Source organism: Lepidochelys kempii, chromosome 2, assembly GCF_965140265.1.
Source record: "Lepidochelys kempii isolate rLepKem1 chromosome 2, rLepKem1.hap2, whole genome shotgun sequence".
NCBI lineage: Eukaryota > Metazoa > Chordata > Testudines > Cheloniidae > Lepidochelys > Lepidochelys kempii.
In genome coordinates, this window is record NC_133257.1 from 254,546,116 (window position 1) to 254,558,863 (window position 12,748).

General features: G+C 42.2%; 1 protein-coding gene across 19 annotated transcripts in view; it reads left to right on the plus strand.

Moving 5' to 3' along the window:
• The window catches only part of KMT2C (lysine methyltransferase 2C), a 335,375-nt gene that overhangs the window by 244,596 nt on the left and 78,031 nt on the right, over positions 1–12,748 (plus strand). For 14 of the 19 annotated variants that reach the window (XM_073334588.1, XM_073334594.1, XM_073334591.1 and 11 more), the window contains 4 exons: positions 1,210–1,275; positions 3,228–3,446; positions 5,585–5,713; positions 9,135–9,254. In XM_073334588.1, coding sequence (XP_073190689.1) covers positions 1,210–1,275; positions 3,228–3,446; positions 5,585–5,713; positions 9,135–9,254 — 534 coding nt within the window. The remainder of the gene's footprint in view (positions 1–1,209; positions 1,276–3,227; positions 3,447–5,584; positions 5,714–9,134; positions 9,255–12,748) is intronic. The other 5 variants (XM_073334592.1, XM_073334605.1, XM_073334598.1 and 2 more) reach the window with 3 other exon arrangements.

The window sequence follows — 12,748 nt, forward strand, 5'->3', positions numbered from 1 at the left end:
GGATTATTCTCTAGATTCTAAATATTTCCCTTTTTATTAATCTATTCTCTATTTTGATAAGAAAATTAAAATAAAAAGCTGCTATTTCAGCAACTTATATGTAAACACATAAGCTGACTTCAAGATCCATAATTGTGTGTATGCAGAGATAGGTGGTTTCTTGTGTAGCTAGGTCCCAAATCAAATAGAGACAACTACATTCTCCTCCATTTATTCCTTCTGCATGGCCTTCTAGGGTTGCCCCATGTAACATTTCATTCTGGAGGTCACAGAAACCTAGATAACAGGAAAGGAGTGGTCATAAATGTTATATTAAAATAATATGGGGAAAAAGTACTTCCAAGCCCCAAAATAGTATCCCATAACTGTGGATCTCCTTGTTTGTTGTTTATACAACACCACAGGTGTGCATGGTGCTTTACAATCCTTGGTCTGAGCTGGTGACAGTCTAAATCAGTCACAAGAGCAGACACTATCTCTGCCATACTTGGTAGATAGATGTTTCCCTCAACCCCCTAGCATCATTTCCAGATTGAGTTTCTGCCAGTTCACTTTTATTCATGTTCCTATCTTGAAAAATGGTCTAACTGCTCCATCTGAGTTTTACAAGAGACCTAGAGTAGCATGTTCTCTGTATTAGAGCCTCACTTGCTCTCACAATAGCCTCCCATACACATTGTACAATAAGACTGACAGGATAGAGCCCTCTGAAATCCCACATGAGGTAGCTCTTGGGGACAATGAATGATTGACCAGTGCAGTCCTCTGGGAATTCTTTGGAAGGAAAGGAATCCCTGTTCTGTGATACCACCCAGCCCAGCCATAATGTACAATCAGGTTGGCAAAACCTTGCTGTCACCAGCCAACTGCTTGACACTGTAAAAGATTCAGTATACTCACCTGCTCATTGTCCATTAATAGGAGATCACAGCCAATGTAGTCTCCCTACCATACTTGGGTCTGGGAAATCTGAGTGTTCCCGATGGCCCCAGAGTTGCTTGTTAGCCATCTTTTCAATGATGTTGGGAATGCAACCAGAGTAATCATTTTATTTTTAAGGTTCCAGGCATGTGTTGCCAATAATATAAAAGAGACTAAAAAAAAGTTTAAATGAAAATTAGTTGACATTGTCACCTTAAATCAATTCTGCACTATCCCAATAAATGAGTTATTTGATTTTATTTCAATTCACTTAATTTTATTTTTCAGTACCTTCCTCAGACTGCTGTGACCCATCAATTGCATCTCAGATTGTTTCAAAAGTAAAAGAACTAGGTAATTTTTTTAAAAATGTGTAATATTTTGATTATCTAGAATAATTTTAGGTGATATTTTTATTTGGAATATAGAGATTGTTTTCTCTATGATTTTATCATAGATGCACCACTAAGAATCTTTTATCATTATAAAAGGTATAAGGTTTATTGTTTCCCTTGTCTCCCTTCTCTAGATCTTCTATTATTTGTCACACCCAGTTTGTTACAATTATCTTAAATTAGGCACTGAGCCTGCAAAAATTTAAGCACGTGCTTAACTTGAAGCTCATGAGTAAACAATAAATAATCCCATTGATAACAAGTAATCTCATTTTAATCATTGGGGCTATTCATGTGCTTTAAAATTAAGCATGTCCATAAGTGATTGAAGAATCAGGACCTTAGCCTGTAAACTGCTTAGGGCTTTCTGTGTTTGTAAAGTGCCTAGTACAAGGTGGGCCCAATCTGGACTGGGGCCTGTGGGTGCCACAGCAATTACTGTTGTTTGTGTATACTAGCACCTGGAGGTCTCAATCCGGCCCCATTATGTTTGATGCTGTACTTGCATATAGTAAAAGTCGGTACCTATTACAAGGAATTTCCTGTCTTAAAAAGAGTTTGCAATCTATAAAAAAAAAAAATGATACAACAAAACTGTTGTACAATACAATGAATAAAAATGTTGCTGTAACTATTTGGGTTATTTCTTCACTAGAGAAATATCTTTTTAATAAATGATTATATGCACAAACCACCTGTAGATGGGCCCTTTTGGGATGTTGTGTAAGAAGACATTTTTGTTCATTTGTTTAAAAGGAGTGAATGTTACTGTTTGTCATATTGAAATATCTGTAAGAGCTATGTTGTCCAGACGGTATTTAATTAGCCTCACTGGTGATTACCATTATTGAGCTGTTTGCCTTTGTATCGCCCCTGAATGAAGGTTACCAAACTTGGACTCTGCTGATTGCCAGAGGAAATGAATTTGAGTCAAGGATCCCTGCCTACATTGAGAACTAGGGACTGTCAGCACATGCTTATCACCACACCTTAATAGCCCTGTCACGTCACTGGAGAGAGGCAGTCTCACAGGTTTCAAGAAACCTGGGTTCAGTTCCTGGCTGAGAGTTTGTCTACAGTTGAAATGTTGCAGTGGCACAACTGCAGTTGTACCACTGTGGCGCCTCAGTGTAGACACTGCCTACACCGACAGGAGGGGCTCTTCCATTGGCATAATTAATCCGCCTCCCCGCTAAGTGGTACCTAGGTCAACAGAATTCTTCTATCGACCTAGTGCTGTCTGCACCAGGGATTAGGTCAGTTTAATTACGGCACTTTTTTCACCTCCCACAAGCAACGTAGCTGGTCTACCTAACTTTTTAGTATAGACCAGGCCTCACCCACAGACTTCTTATCTGACTTTGGGAAAGTAACTTAATCTACCCTGATCTTCAGCTCCCCTTCTGCAAAATGGGGGATAATTCTTCCCTACCTCACAAGGGTTTTGTGAGGATAAAATCTATTAATTGTCATGAGACATTCCAATACTACCATGCTTGAAGACCACATCAGTATCTAGATAGACAGGTGGCAGAAACCAAAAATATAAGACTGGTCTAGTTATATGAGTATGTCAGGAAGGAGTCCAGCTCTGGATACCTTTTGAAGACATCAGCTGCTGTAATGCAACCATTCTTTTTAATGAGTTCTTGCAGTGTGTCATGTTGTGTTACTGTATTTGACATTACACTGTAAATTATAAAGCTTTGTCTGTAATTTATAAGATAGTGTCAGGTACCTCTGTATTATTTATACTGATATCCTTCAAGTTCTAGTGCTTAGAATCTGTCATGCTTTGACATTTATGTGAATGGTTAACTCTTTAAAGAAGTGTTCAAATAATTCATCCAAGACTTGAGTCAAAGTATAAAGAGTTTTATATTCCTGTTATGATTCATGTAATTTGTATAGACCCACCGAAGACATATACCCAAGATGGAGTCTGTTTGACAGAATTGGGGATGTCTCAGTTACAGAGCCTCACTGTTACAGTGCCAAGAAGAAAACGGACAAAACCAAAGCTTAAATTGAAGATAATAAACCAGAACAGTGTAGCGGTGCTACAGACACCACCAGATATCCAATCAGAGCATTCCAGAGATGGAGAGATGGATGACAGTAGAGGTAATGGTCAGTATGTGGCATGTTTTCAGTTTGATATTTGTTGCAATACATGCATATATTTGTACATGTGGCTGTATTTTAAATGTATTGTTTACTGCTCATATAGGTGCTTCTGTTTCACTCTCATGCTAAATGGTTAAGATGGAGTAACTGTGCGAAACATGATTTTCAGTGTTGGTAGCTGTCCATTTCAAGGAGCTGGACCTTCCTATTACTTATGTTCATGTTTCATCTATTCCATAGGCACTGACTCCGTGGGTGCTCCAGCCCCGGAGCACCCACGGGGAAAAGTTAGTGGGTTCTCTGCACCCACTGGCAGCCAAGCTCCCCTCACCCCCCGCTCCACCTCCTCTTCCACCTCCTCCCCTGAGCACACCGTGCCCCTGCTCCTCCACCTACCTCACAGCGCTTCCCACTGTCAAATAGCTGTTCAGCAGTGCTTAGGTCATTCCAGGAGGGAGGGGGAGGAGTGTGGACGAGGCGCACTCGGGAGGAGGCGGAGAAGAGGCAGGGCAGGGACGGGGACTTGGGGAAAGGGGACAGAATGGGGGCTGGAAGCGGGCGGGGACTTGGGGGAAGGGATGGAATGCGGGCAGGGCAAGGGCATGCAGGGCCGGGGGGGCAGTTGAGCACCCACTGGAAACAGTGGAAGTCGGCCCCTATGAACTATCCCATACAGAAACCATGTCTTTAAGACTAACAGCAGGGGCAGCACAGAAGGTCTAGCTGCCCTTCCATAGGACACCAGCGCTACAACTGAAAATTTTGCACACTATGGGGAGTACACAGCGCACTCTGAGACTCTCAGCCCCAGAGCAAATGCTGTTAGAAAGTTGTAGCCCCAGGGCTTAACAAAGAGACATCCAGACTTCCTGGCTTCTTTCAAATGTGATGCTCAAAAGTAAGGGTGAGATGGCGTAAGAGGGTACTCAGGGATAGTTGAATTTCTTGTTGGGGGTGTCTCAACTCATCCTTCTCTAGATACAAAGAGGATCTGGGGAGGGCATGGAATTGCCATTTCTGACAGAGAAGAAGTTGTTGACCCCAGTCGGAAGCAGCACATTCTTTTACTTCCCTGGCCAAGTGAGCTTTTGTTTGACTCCATAATCCCAGACAGGACAGAAATTGGATTGGAAAATGGATTGTATCTGGTTTAAGTGGAGTTCACTGTATATCCTGATAATTGTATTGTGGACTGTCAAGTTAATCCTAAACCTGAGGAAAGGGTTACTAAATACAGGTGTGAAAGTCAGGAAATAAATTACACAAGTGTCTATTGAAAGTGGAATGCAGCCACTTTCCCCCACCTCACCACACTCTGAAATGCTTTCTGTTTATGCAACATTGTCTTGCTGTTAATCAGATTAAATGTCATAAGAGGCTTTTTGTAGATATAGAGAGTTCTTGAGATAAAGTGATTATTTAACTGTAGTATGGTGTCATGTTAAGTTGTTGATATAAGTAGCAAGGCAGTTGTTTGAGTGGCATATTTTTAATCGTGATCTGTTGTTGGCTGGAAGAAATGTGTATTTCTGGATGACAACTCTGCTTTTCTGGCACAGTGGAACTTTCTAACATTAGAGTAAAGCTTGTCTGTGTGGGAGACAGAGCTTTCTCAGGGGCAGACCCAAGACCGTGGAATGAACTCTCAAAAAACTGAGGACCATCCCAAACCTCACCACCTTCTGCTCCAAGTGCAAGGCTCACTCTTTTGACCTGCCTTCTCTACAGAAACAGAGAGCAATGTGTACATTTAGCAAACAAACAAGAAAAACAACTCAAAATAGAACCCTACCTAAACAAAATACTACATTGCACACATAATTACCCCTTTGGGAAGAAGATGAGAAAGAAAACAAACTGAATATGACAGATGTTAGTCACATCACTTAAAGCGCTACTTCAGAGCCCTCAGATCCTACAGTGATGAGGGAAGTATAAGAAACTCAATAGAATAGAGCTATGCAGAATCACAGATTCATGTAGATGGAACATTTTACCACTATACACGCCCTTGCATTGTCAGTTTATCACAAGGAAAATCTAACTCTTAGATGTTTTTGGAAATTCCACTCTATATAGGCTATATGCAAGCATTTTCCTCCTCCTTTTTGGTTTAGTTTATAATTCTGTCTTTTCTCCAGAAGGTGATCTTATGGACTGTGATGGAAAATCAGATTCCAGCCCAGAACGAGAAACTGTGGATGATGATTCTAAGGTGACAGAAGGAGCTGATGGGGTCAAAAAGAGAAAGAGAAAGCCATACAGACCTGGTAGGGTACATAATGTAGAGCATTTTGTATCAATTTGTTTGTCACGTTTAATTTTTCTACTATGTAAATATTCTATTAATTTAGAAATAGGAAGGCTAAACAGCATGTTTAGGAAAGGCTTCTTTGGGTGGTTCATTCCTCATTGTGCAATGTAGTAGTTTCTTCTATTATGGTTAAAAGTAATTTACTGTCTGATTATCCAGGTATGTTTTCTCAGGTTGCTGCACAGCAACAGTCCTGCCCTTCTGCTGTAAGTACTGGTTCACAATTCAGATTTACAGCCAGTTATGGATTATTTAACTTGAGAAAAGAAAGCACTGTGCTTTTCTAATTGGATATATATGTTGCAGGTAAACGTACATGTATGCTGTATTGTATAAAAATGTGTATCTATGGCTCAATGAAGTATGTGTGTGAGGCTTTTTGCTTCTTTAAAGAGAATACTTTTGTAGGTATCTACTACCTGTTTTCTGAAGTGTGTGATGAGTAGGGCCCTACCAAATTCTCGGCCGCAAAAAACGCATCACGGACTGTGAAATCTGGTCTCCCCCATGAAATGTGGCTTTTTGTGTACTTTCACCCTCTAGTATAGTATAGAGTAAAAGTATACAAAAGTCAATAGTGTTCCTCAAACTGAGGGTCCTGACCCAAAGGAGACTGCAAGGCTATTGTAGTGGGGGGTCGCGATCTTGCCACTCTTACCACTGCACTGCATTCAGAACTGGGCAGCTGGAGAGTGGCAGCTGCTGGCTGGATGCCCTGCTCTGAAGGCAGCGCCCCGCCAGCAGCAGCCCAGAGGTAAAGGTGGCACACTATAGTGTACTGCCACCCGTACTTCTGCACTGCTGCTGGTGGCGGCGGTGCCTGGACAGCTGCTGCCACTCTCCAGCTGCCCAGCTCTGAAGGCAGTGCAGAAGTAAGGGTGGCAATGCTGCGACCTCCCTACAATAGCCTTGTGACCCCCGCTTGGGTTGGGACCCCCAGTTTGAGAAATGCTGACTTAAGAGCCATTGTGATCATGTAGACCGACCTCCTGCACAATGCAGGCCACAGAATCTCACCCACTCACTCCTGCGATAAACCTCTCACCTATGTCTGAGCTATTGAAGTCCTCAAATCGTGGTTTAAAGACTTCCAGGAGCATAGAATCCTCCAGCAAGTGACCCGTGCCCCATGCTACAGAGGAAGGCAAAAAACCTCCAGGGCCTCTTCCAATCTGCCCTAGAGGGAAATTCCTTCCCGACCCCAAATATGGCGATCAGCTGAAACCTGAGCATATGGGCAAGATTCACCAGCCAGATACCCAGGAAAGAATTCTCTGTTGTAACTCAGATCCCACCCCATCTAACATCCCATCACAGGCCAGTGGGCCTATTTACCATGAATATTTAAAGATCAATGAATTGCCAAAATTCTATTATCCCATCATACCATCTCCTCCATAAACTTATCAAGTTTAATCTTAAAGCCAGATAGGTCTTTTGCCCCCACTGCTTCCCTTTGAGGGCTATTCCAAAACTTCACCCTTGTGATAAGGGTAAGTTTTTCATACTGTCTGAACATGGTTCAGACTCGTATGCAATTCAGTTGTCAGTTGTTGGGTGAATCAATCACCTTGCATTTATTGATAATCTTTGTAGTTACAAATACTTATTGGACAATTGGAGCAAAAATATTTCCCTGAAGTTTTAAATAAGGATGGGGTACGGGACGGGATGGAAACAGCATGTTGAGAGCTCTTTTTGTTTAGAATATCACCAGGTTCAAACATCACTGGGATTTTCAGTCTCTTAGCATCGAATTTTTAAGTTCTCGACCATATTGACTTCATAGGCACCGACTCTGTGGGTGCTCTGGGGCTGGAGCACCCACAGGGAAAAATTAGTGGGTGCTCTGCACCCACCGGCAGCCAAGCTCCCCTCCCCGCCATCGCACCTTCCCCTGAGCATGCCACATCCCCGTTTCTCCGCCTACCTCCCTGCGTTTCCCGCCCAGGCGCTGACAAATTGGCAGCGTTAGCACGCTCTGGAAGCGGGGGGGGGAGCGGGAACGTGGTGCGCTCAGAGGAGGAGACGGGGAAGAGGCAGGGCTGGGGCAGGGATTTGGGGAAAGGGTTGGAATAGGGGCAGGAAGGGGGCGGAATTGGGGCAAGGCCTTTGGGGAAGAGGCGGAGCAGGAGTGGGGCTGGGGGCAGAGTGGGGTTCGAGCACCCATGGTAAAGAGGGGAAGTCGGCGCCTGTGATTGACTTTACAAACTGCATCCTTCTGATAACACAGACTTTTGGCTGCAGTAAGGGTTCCATGCTGAGAGTCCTAGACAATTGTGCTATCAGAGGTAACTCAGCCAGTGGCCCCCCTTACTCTAAAGCTAATTTGCACACAGCAGTTTTATGGTTGTCTGAGGGACACTGCACAGAGGGTGGATTACCTTGTCCAAATGACACAGTTCTTCAAAATCACCTAGCCAAGAACCCCAAATACACTTTACCCCTCATTGCAGCACACATCCCCCATTTTGCCCCCCACACAAATCTTCTAACTCAACACAAGTCTCACACAAATCAGCACTCTACCTCCCAGCACAAAACAACCCTCACATAAATCAACACAACTCTCATAGAATATCAGGGTTGGAAGGGACCTCAGGAGGTCATCTAGTCCAACCCCCTGCTCAAAGCAGGACCGATCCCCACTAAATCATCCCAACCAGGGCTTTGTCAAGCCTGACCTTAAAAACTTCTAGGGAAGGAGATTCCACCACCTCCCTAGGTAACACATTCCAGTGTTTCACCACCCTCCTAGTGAAAAAGCTTTTCCTAATATCCAGCCTAAATCTCCCCCACTGCAACTTGAGACCATTACTCCTTGTTCTGTCATCTGCTACCACTGAGAACAGTCTAGATCCATCCTCTTTAGAACCCCCTTTCAGGTAGTTGAAAGCAGCTATCAAATCCCCCCTCATTCTTCTCTTCTGAAGACTAAACATCCCCAGTTCCCTCAGCTTCTCCTCATAACTCTCCCAACATAACACACACATTCGCCAACCCTCACTTATACTTACCCGAAACACATAGCAGCTACATGTCATCACCAGTACCAATATAAATGTGCTTATATTGGTGTAACTTACGTATAGGCGTATGGGAAAGAGAATAATCCATACCAGTAAAAGACACATTTTATACCAATTTAACAGTGTCCACACTAAGGAGATGTACTAGTATATCAATAAAAAATTGACATCCATAACCAATGTAGTTATACCCATGTGTGTAGACCAGGCCTTAAGGAAAATATTTCTGTGTTTTGAAGAAGTCCTTGTATGTGGGCAACCAAAAAAATGTCCTCATGGCTTTTTCTTTGTTTCCATTTTTATCTGGGAATGTAATCTGCATCTGCTTGTATTTTTTTTCTTTGATAGGTATTGGAGGATTCATGGTACGCCAGAGAAGTCGTACAGGGCAGGGTAAAACTAAGAGATCTCTCTCCAGGAAAGAGTCTTCCGGCTCTGTTTCTGAGCAGTTGCCTAGCAGAGAAGATGGTATGTACTAACATTTATTTGTTTGTAAATTATTGCCAATGCTTAATTTAGAAAAATGATGGAACTAGTTTTTTATCTGTTGCTGTCAGGAGATTATTGCAGTGGAAAAATGGTTACATGATTAATGTTGTCACCTCATTTTATGAATTTGGCTGCTATACTAATTCATTTGTATTTACAGCAGTGTCTAAAATTCACAAAAAGACAGAACTAGAAATGTCCTGAAACACTAATAAAATGTTTCAGGTTACTAAGACACAGCTAAGAGAAACAGTGTGCTCTAGTAGAGTGGGCACTGTACTGGGACTCAGGAGACCTAGGTTCCATTCCCAGCTCAGCTACTGACCTACTGTTATAGCTTGGACCCCCTACTGACAAATGGTTCCTTTTGTTTGTATAACAGTTGTATTACATGTAAGGGTATGTCTACATTTAAAACGCTGCAGTAGTACTTCCGTGTAGATGCTACCTACCACCACAGGAGGGCTTCTCCCATTGACATTGGTAATCCACCTCTTCCATCAACCTAGCACTGGTCTGCCCCAGGGGTTAGGTCGGAATAGCTACGTCTCTATGGGGTGTGGATTTTTCACACCCCTAAGCAATGTTGCTATACCATGAGTGTCTGCTTTGTAAATGTTCTTTTAATTTGGAATAGGATGTCTGCTCAGCCTGCTGTGAAAAACTTCCTTTGCCTGTTCCTTACATACTATAGCATATGGGCCCCTCTTTTATAACCTTCAGACATTGCTTTAACACCTGACAAGGTGTTAACTGCATTCGGGTGGCACTTCTGTAGTTTGATAGGTCATTTTTTCACACCTTAGCAGCAGGGCCTGACAAAGGGCACTCAACAACCTGGCTAATCAAAAAGACTGATTATATCATGAGAATAAATGAGGCCCTAAAACAATAAGTGTGTGTGGAAGGGGGTTAATTATCCTAATTTTATTCATTTAACAGTTACTTCTGTCGTTGATATGTTTATAAGAAAGTATGGTATTTGCATCTGTTTGAATATCATAAACACTTTTCCAGACCCCTTCTGTGGTTGAGATACCTTCTTTTCTGAGGGTGGATTTTATGGACTGTAGAACTTGAGTAACTGTTCACTAATGTGAGAAAGGGCTGTATAATCTAGCCCAATAATTCTCACCTAGGGGTACACAGAGGTGTTCCAGGGGCTTAATCAGCTCATCTAGATATTTGCTTAGTTTTACAACAGGCTACATAAAAAGCACTACTGAAGTCAGTACAAACTAAAATTTAACAGAGACAATGACTTGTTTATACTGCTCTATATACTAGACATTGAAATGTAAGTACAATATTTATATTCCAGTTAATTTATTTTATAATTATACGGTAAAAACGAGGAGTTAAGCAATTTTTCAATAATAGTGTGCTGTGACACTTCCGTATTTTTATGTCTGATTTTCTAAAGCAGAAAGGAGTACTTGTGGCACCTTAGAGACTAACCAATTTATTTGAGCATAAGCTTTCGTGAGCTACAGCTCACTTCATCGGATGCATACCGTTTTTTGCGAATACAGACTAACACGGCTGTTACTCTGAAACCTTTCTAAAGCAGGTAGTTTTAAAGTGAGGTGAAACTTGACAAATCAGACTCCTGGAAGGTGTACAGTAGTCTGGAAAGGTTACGAACCACTGACCCTTAAGTATTAAACCATGTATAATATAGCCCTTGAACTGAAGTCAGCGTGACTGCTTGTGGAGCACAGGTGCTAAACTCCTACAAACTGATTATTAGAACCTGATCCTCACGGCTTGTCTACATTGGCACTTTACAGCGCTGCAACTTTCTCGCTCAGGAGTGTGAAAAAAGGAGGTTGTGGAAACTCCTTCACTGGTGGTTTTCAAAGGGAGGCTGGATAGGCACCTGTCTTGTATGATTTAGATGCAGCAAATCCTGCATCTTGGCAGGGGAGTAGACTTAGATGATCCTTGCGGTCCCTCCTAACCCTATGATTCTAAGTTATGCATATCTGATAATGACAGGGGTGGGGGTCTATGTGTGTGATGCACATTTACTTGTTAGGAAAAATCAGTTTTGGAATACTGAGATAGATCTTCAGCTAGTTTAAATCAGCATAGCTGAATTAAAGTCAATGGTGTCATGCAGGTTTATACCAGCTGAGAGTCTGGCCCTTAGGACAGGTCTACACTACCAACTTGCATCGGCACAGCTCTAAGCTGGGAGAGATCTCTCCGTGAGAGGCAGTAGCTATGTCAGCGGGAGAGCTTCTCCAGACGATGTAGTGCTGCCTACACAGGGGACCTAAGGTCGGTATAAGTACGTCGCTCAGGGGTGTGGATTTTTTACACTCTTGAACAACGTAGTTCTACCTAAGTAAGCATGTAGTGCAGACCTGGCCTTAGTCTCCAATGGTGATCTCCTGGCGTGTCATTTGGTGCCCTCTCCTGTTTCATCCCCTCTTGTGTGCTGGCAGCAAAAACACACACTCAAGCAATTTTGAGATCAGGGTATTAGTACATTTCAGTCTGTTCAGAGTTGCAGAACAGCACAGGGCATGGACAGTTACACAAGAACAGGAAAGGAGAGAAAGAGAAAATACAAAGAGGTAGAGACCATACAAAAACACGGAGAGACAATTCAGTGTCAGAGGAATATAAAACAGAGGAAGATAAAAATCCATAGCAGTGGAAGAGACGAAAGGGAGAGAAGCAGAATAGTTCAGGCAGTACAGAATTGGGGAACTGTACAGGATTTAGACAACTAAACTGCAGAGAAATAGCATAAAAACAGCACTAATGGAGACCATACGAATGGGAGAGAAGGTCCCAGGGGATTGACAGAATAACTTCTGGTCACTTCCTTGGCTGTTAAGCTCACTCGTAGGATAGACTCTTCTTACTGCCTACCGAGACCCTCTCTCTCATGTCATTATCTTAAGAGTTCAAAATTTGTCATAAAATCTATAAACCGTGACTGTACAACACTAAGACATAACGACAGGGTTTGGCTGTAGCGGTTTTGTTAGCAGTGTATCTACAGTACAGTATAACACATTTTATTATATAACAATGTAGTTGATTTAGTGATTTTCCTAAGTAAATTCCTGCAATTAGGCTGGGCACTTCACAAGTGCAAAACGTTATTTTTTAAAAGTATTTCAATTAGTTGTAGTGACTCCACTTCTTTGTCTAAATAAACAAGTCAATGGGAGAGTTGTTATTCTGTAATGTTTTGCAGAAGAATCTTTGTTGCCTCTTTTGGAATACAATAGCTGAATTATTCAGAAAATATTTTGATTGCTTCAAGGTCCTCTGTGTGGTTTTAGTATAGACTTCAGCACAGAGCTACGAAGGTATTCAAAAAATAAGGTAAGTAGCATAGATTACAGGAAAAAGCCTGCCCTAGAGATAAGAGGCAAGAGCACTGGTGCTTCAGAATAACAGGCAGGTAAATTATCTGGACCTGATTCCACAGATTTCACCACAGAATTCTGGAA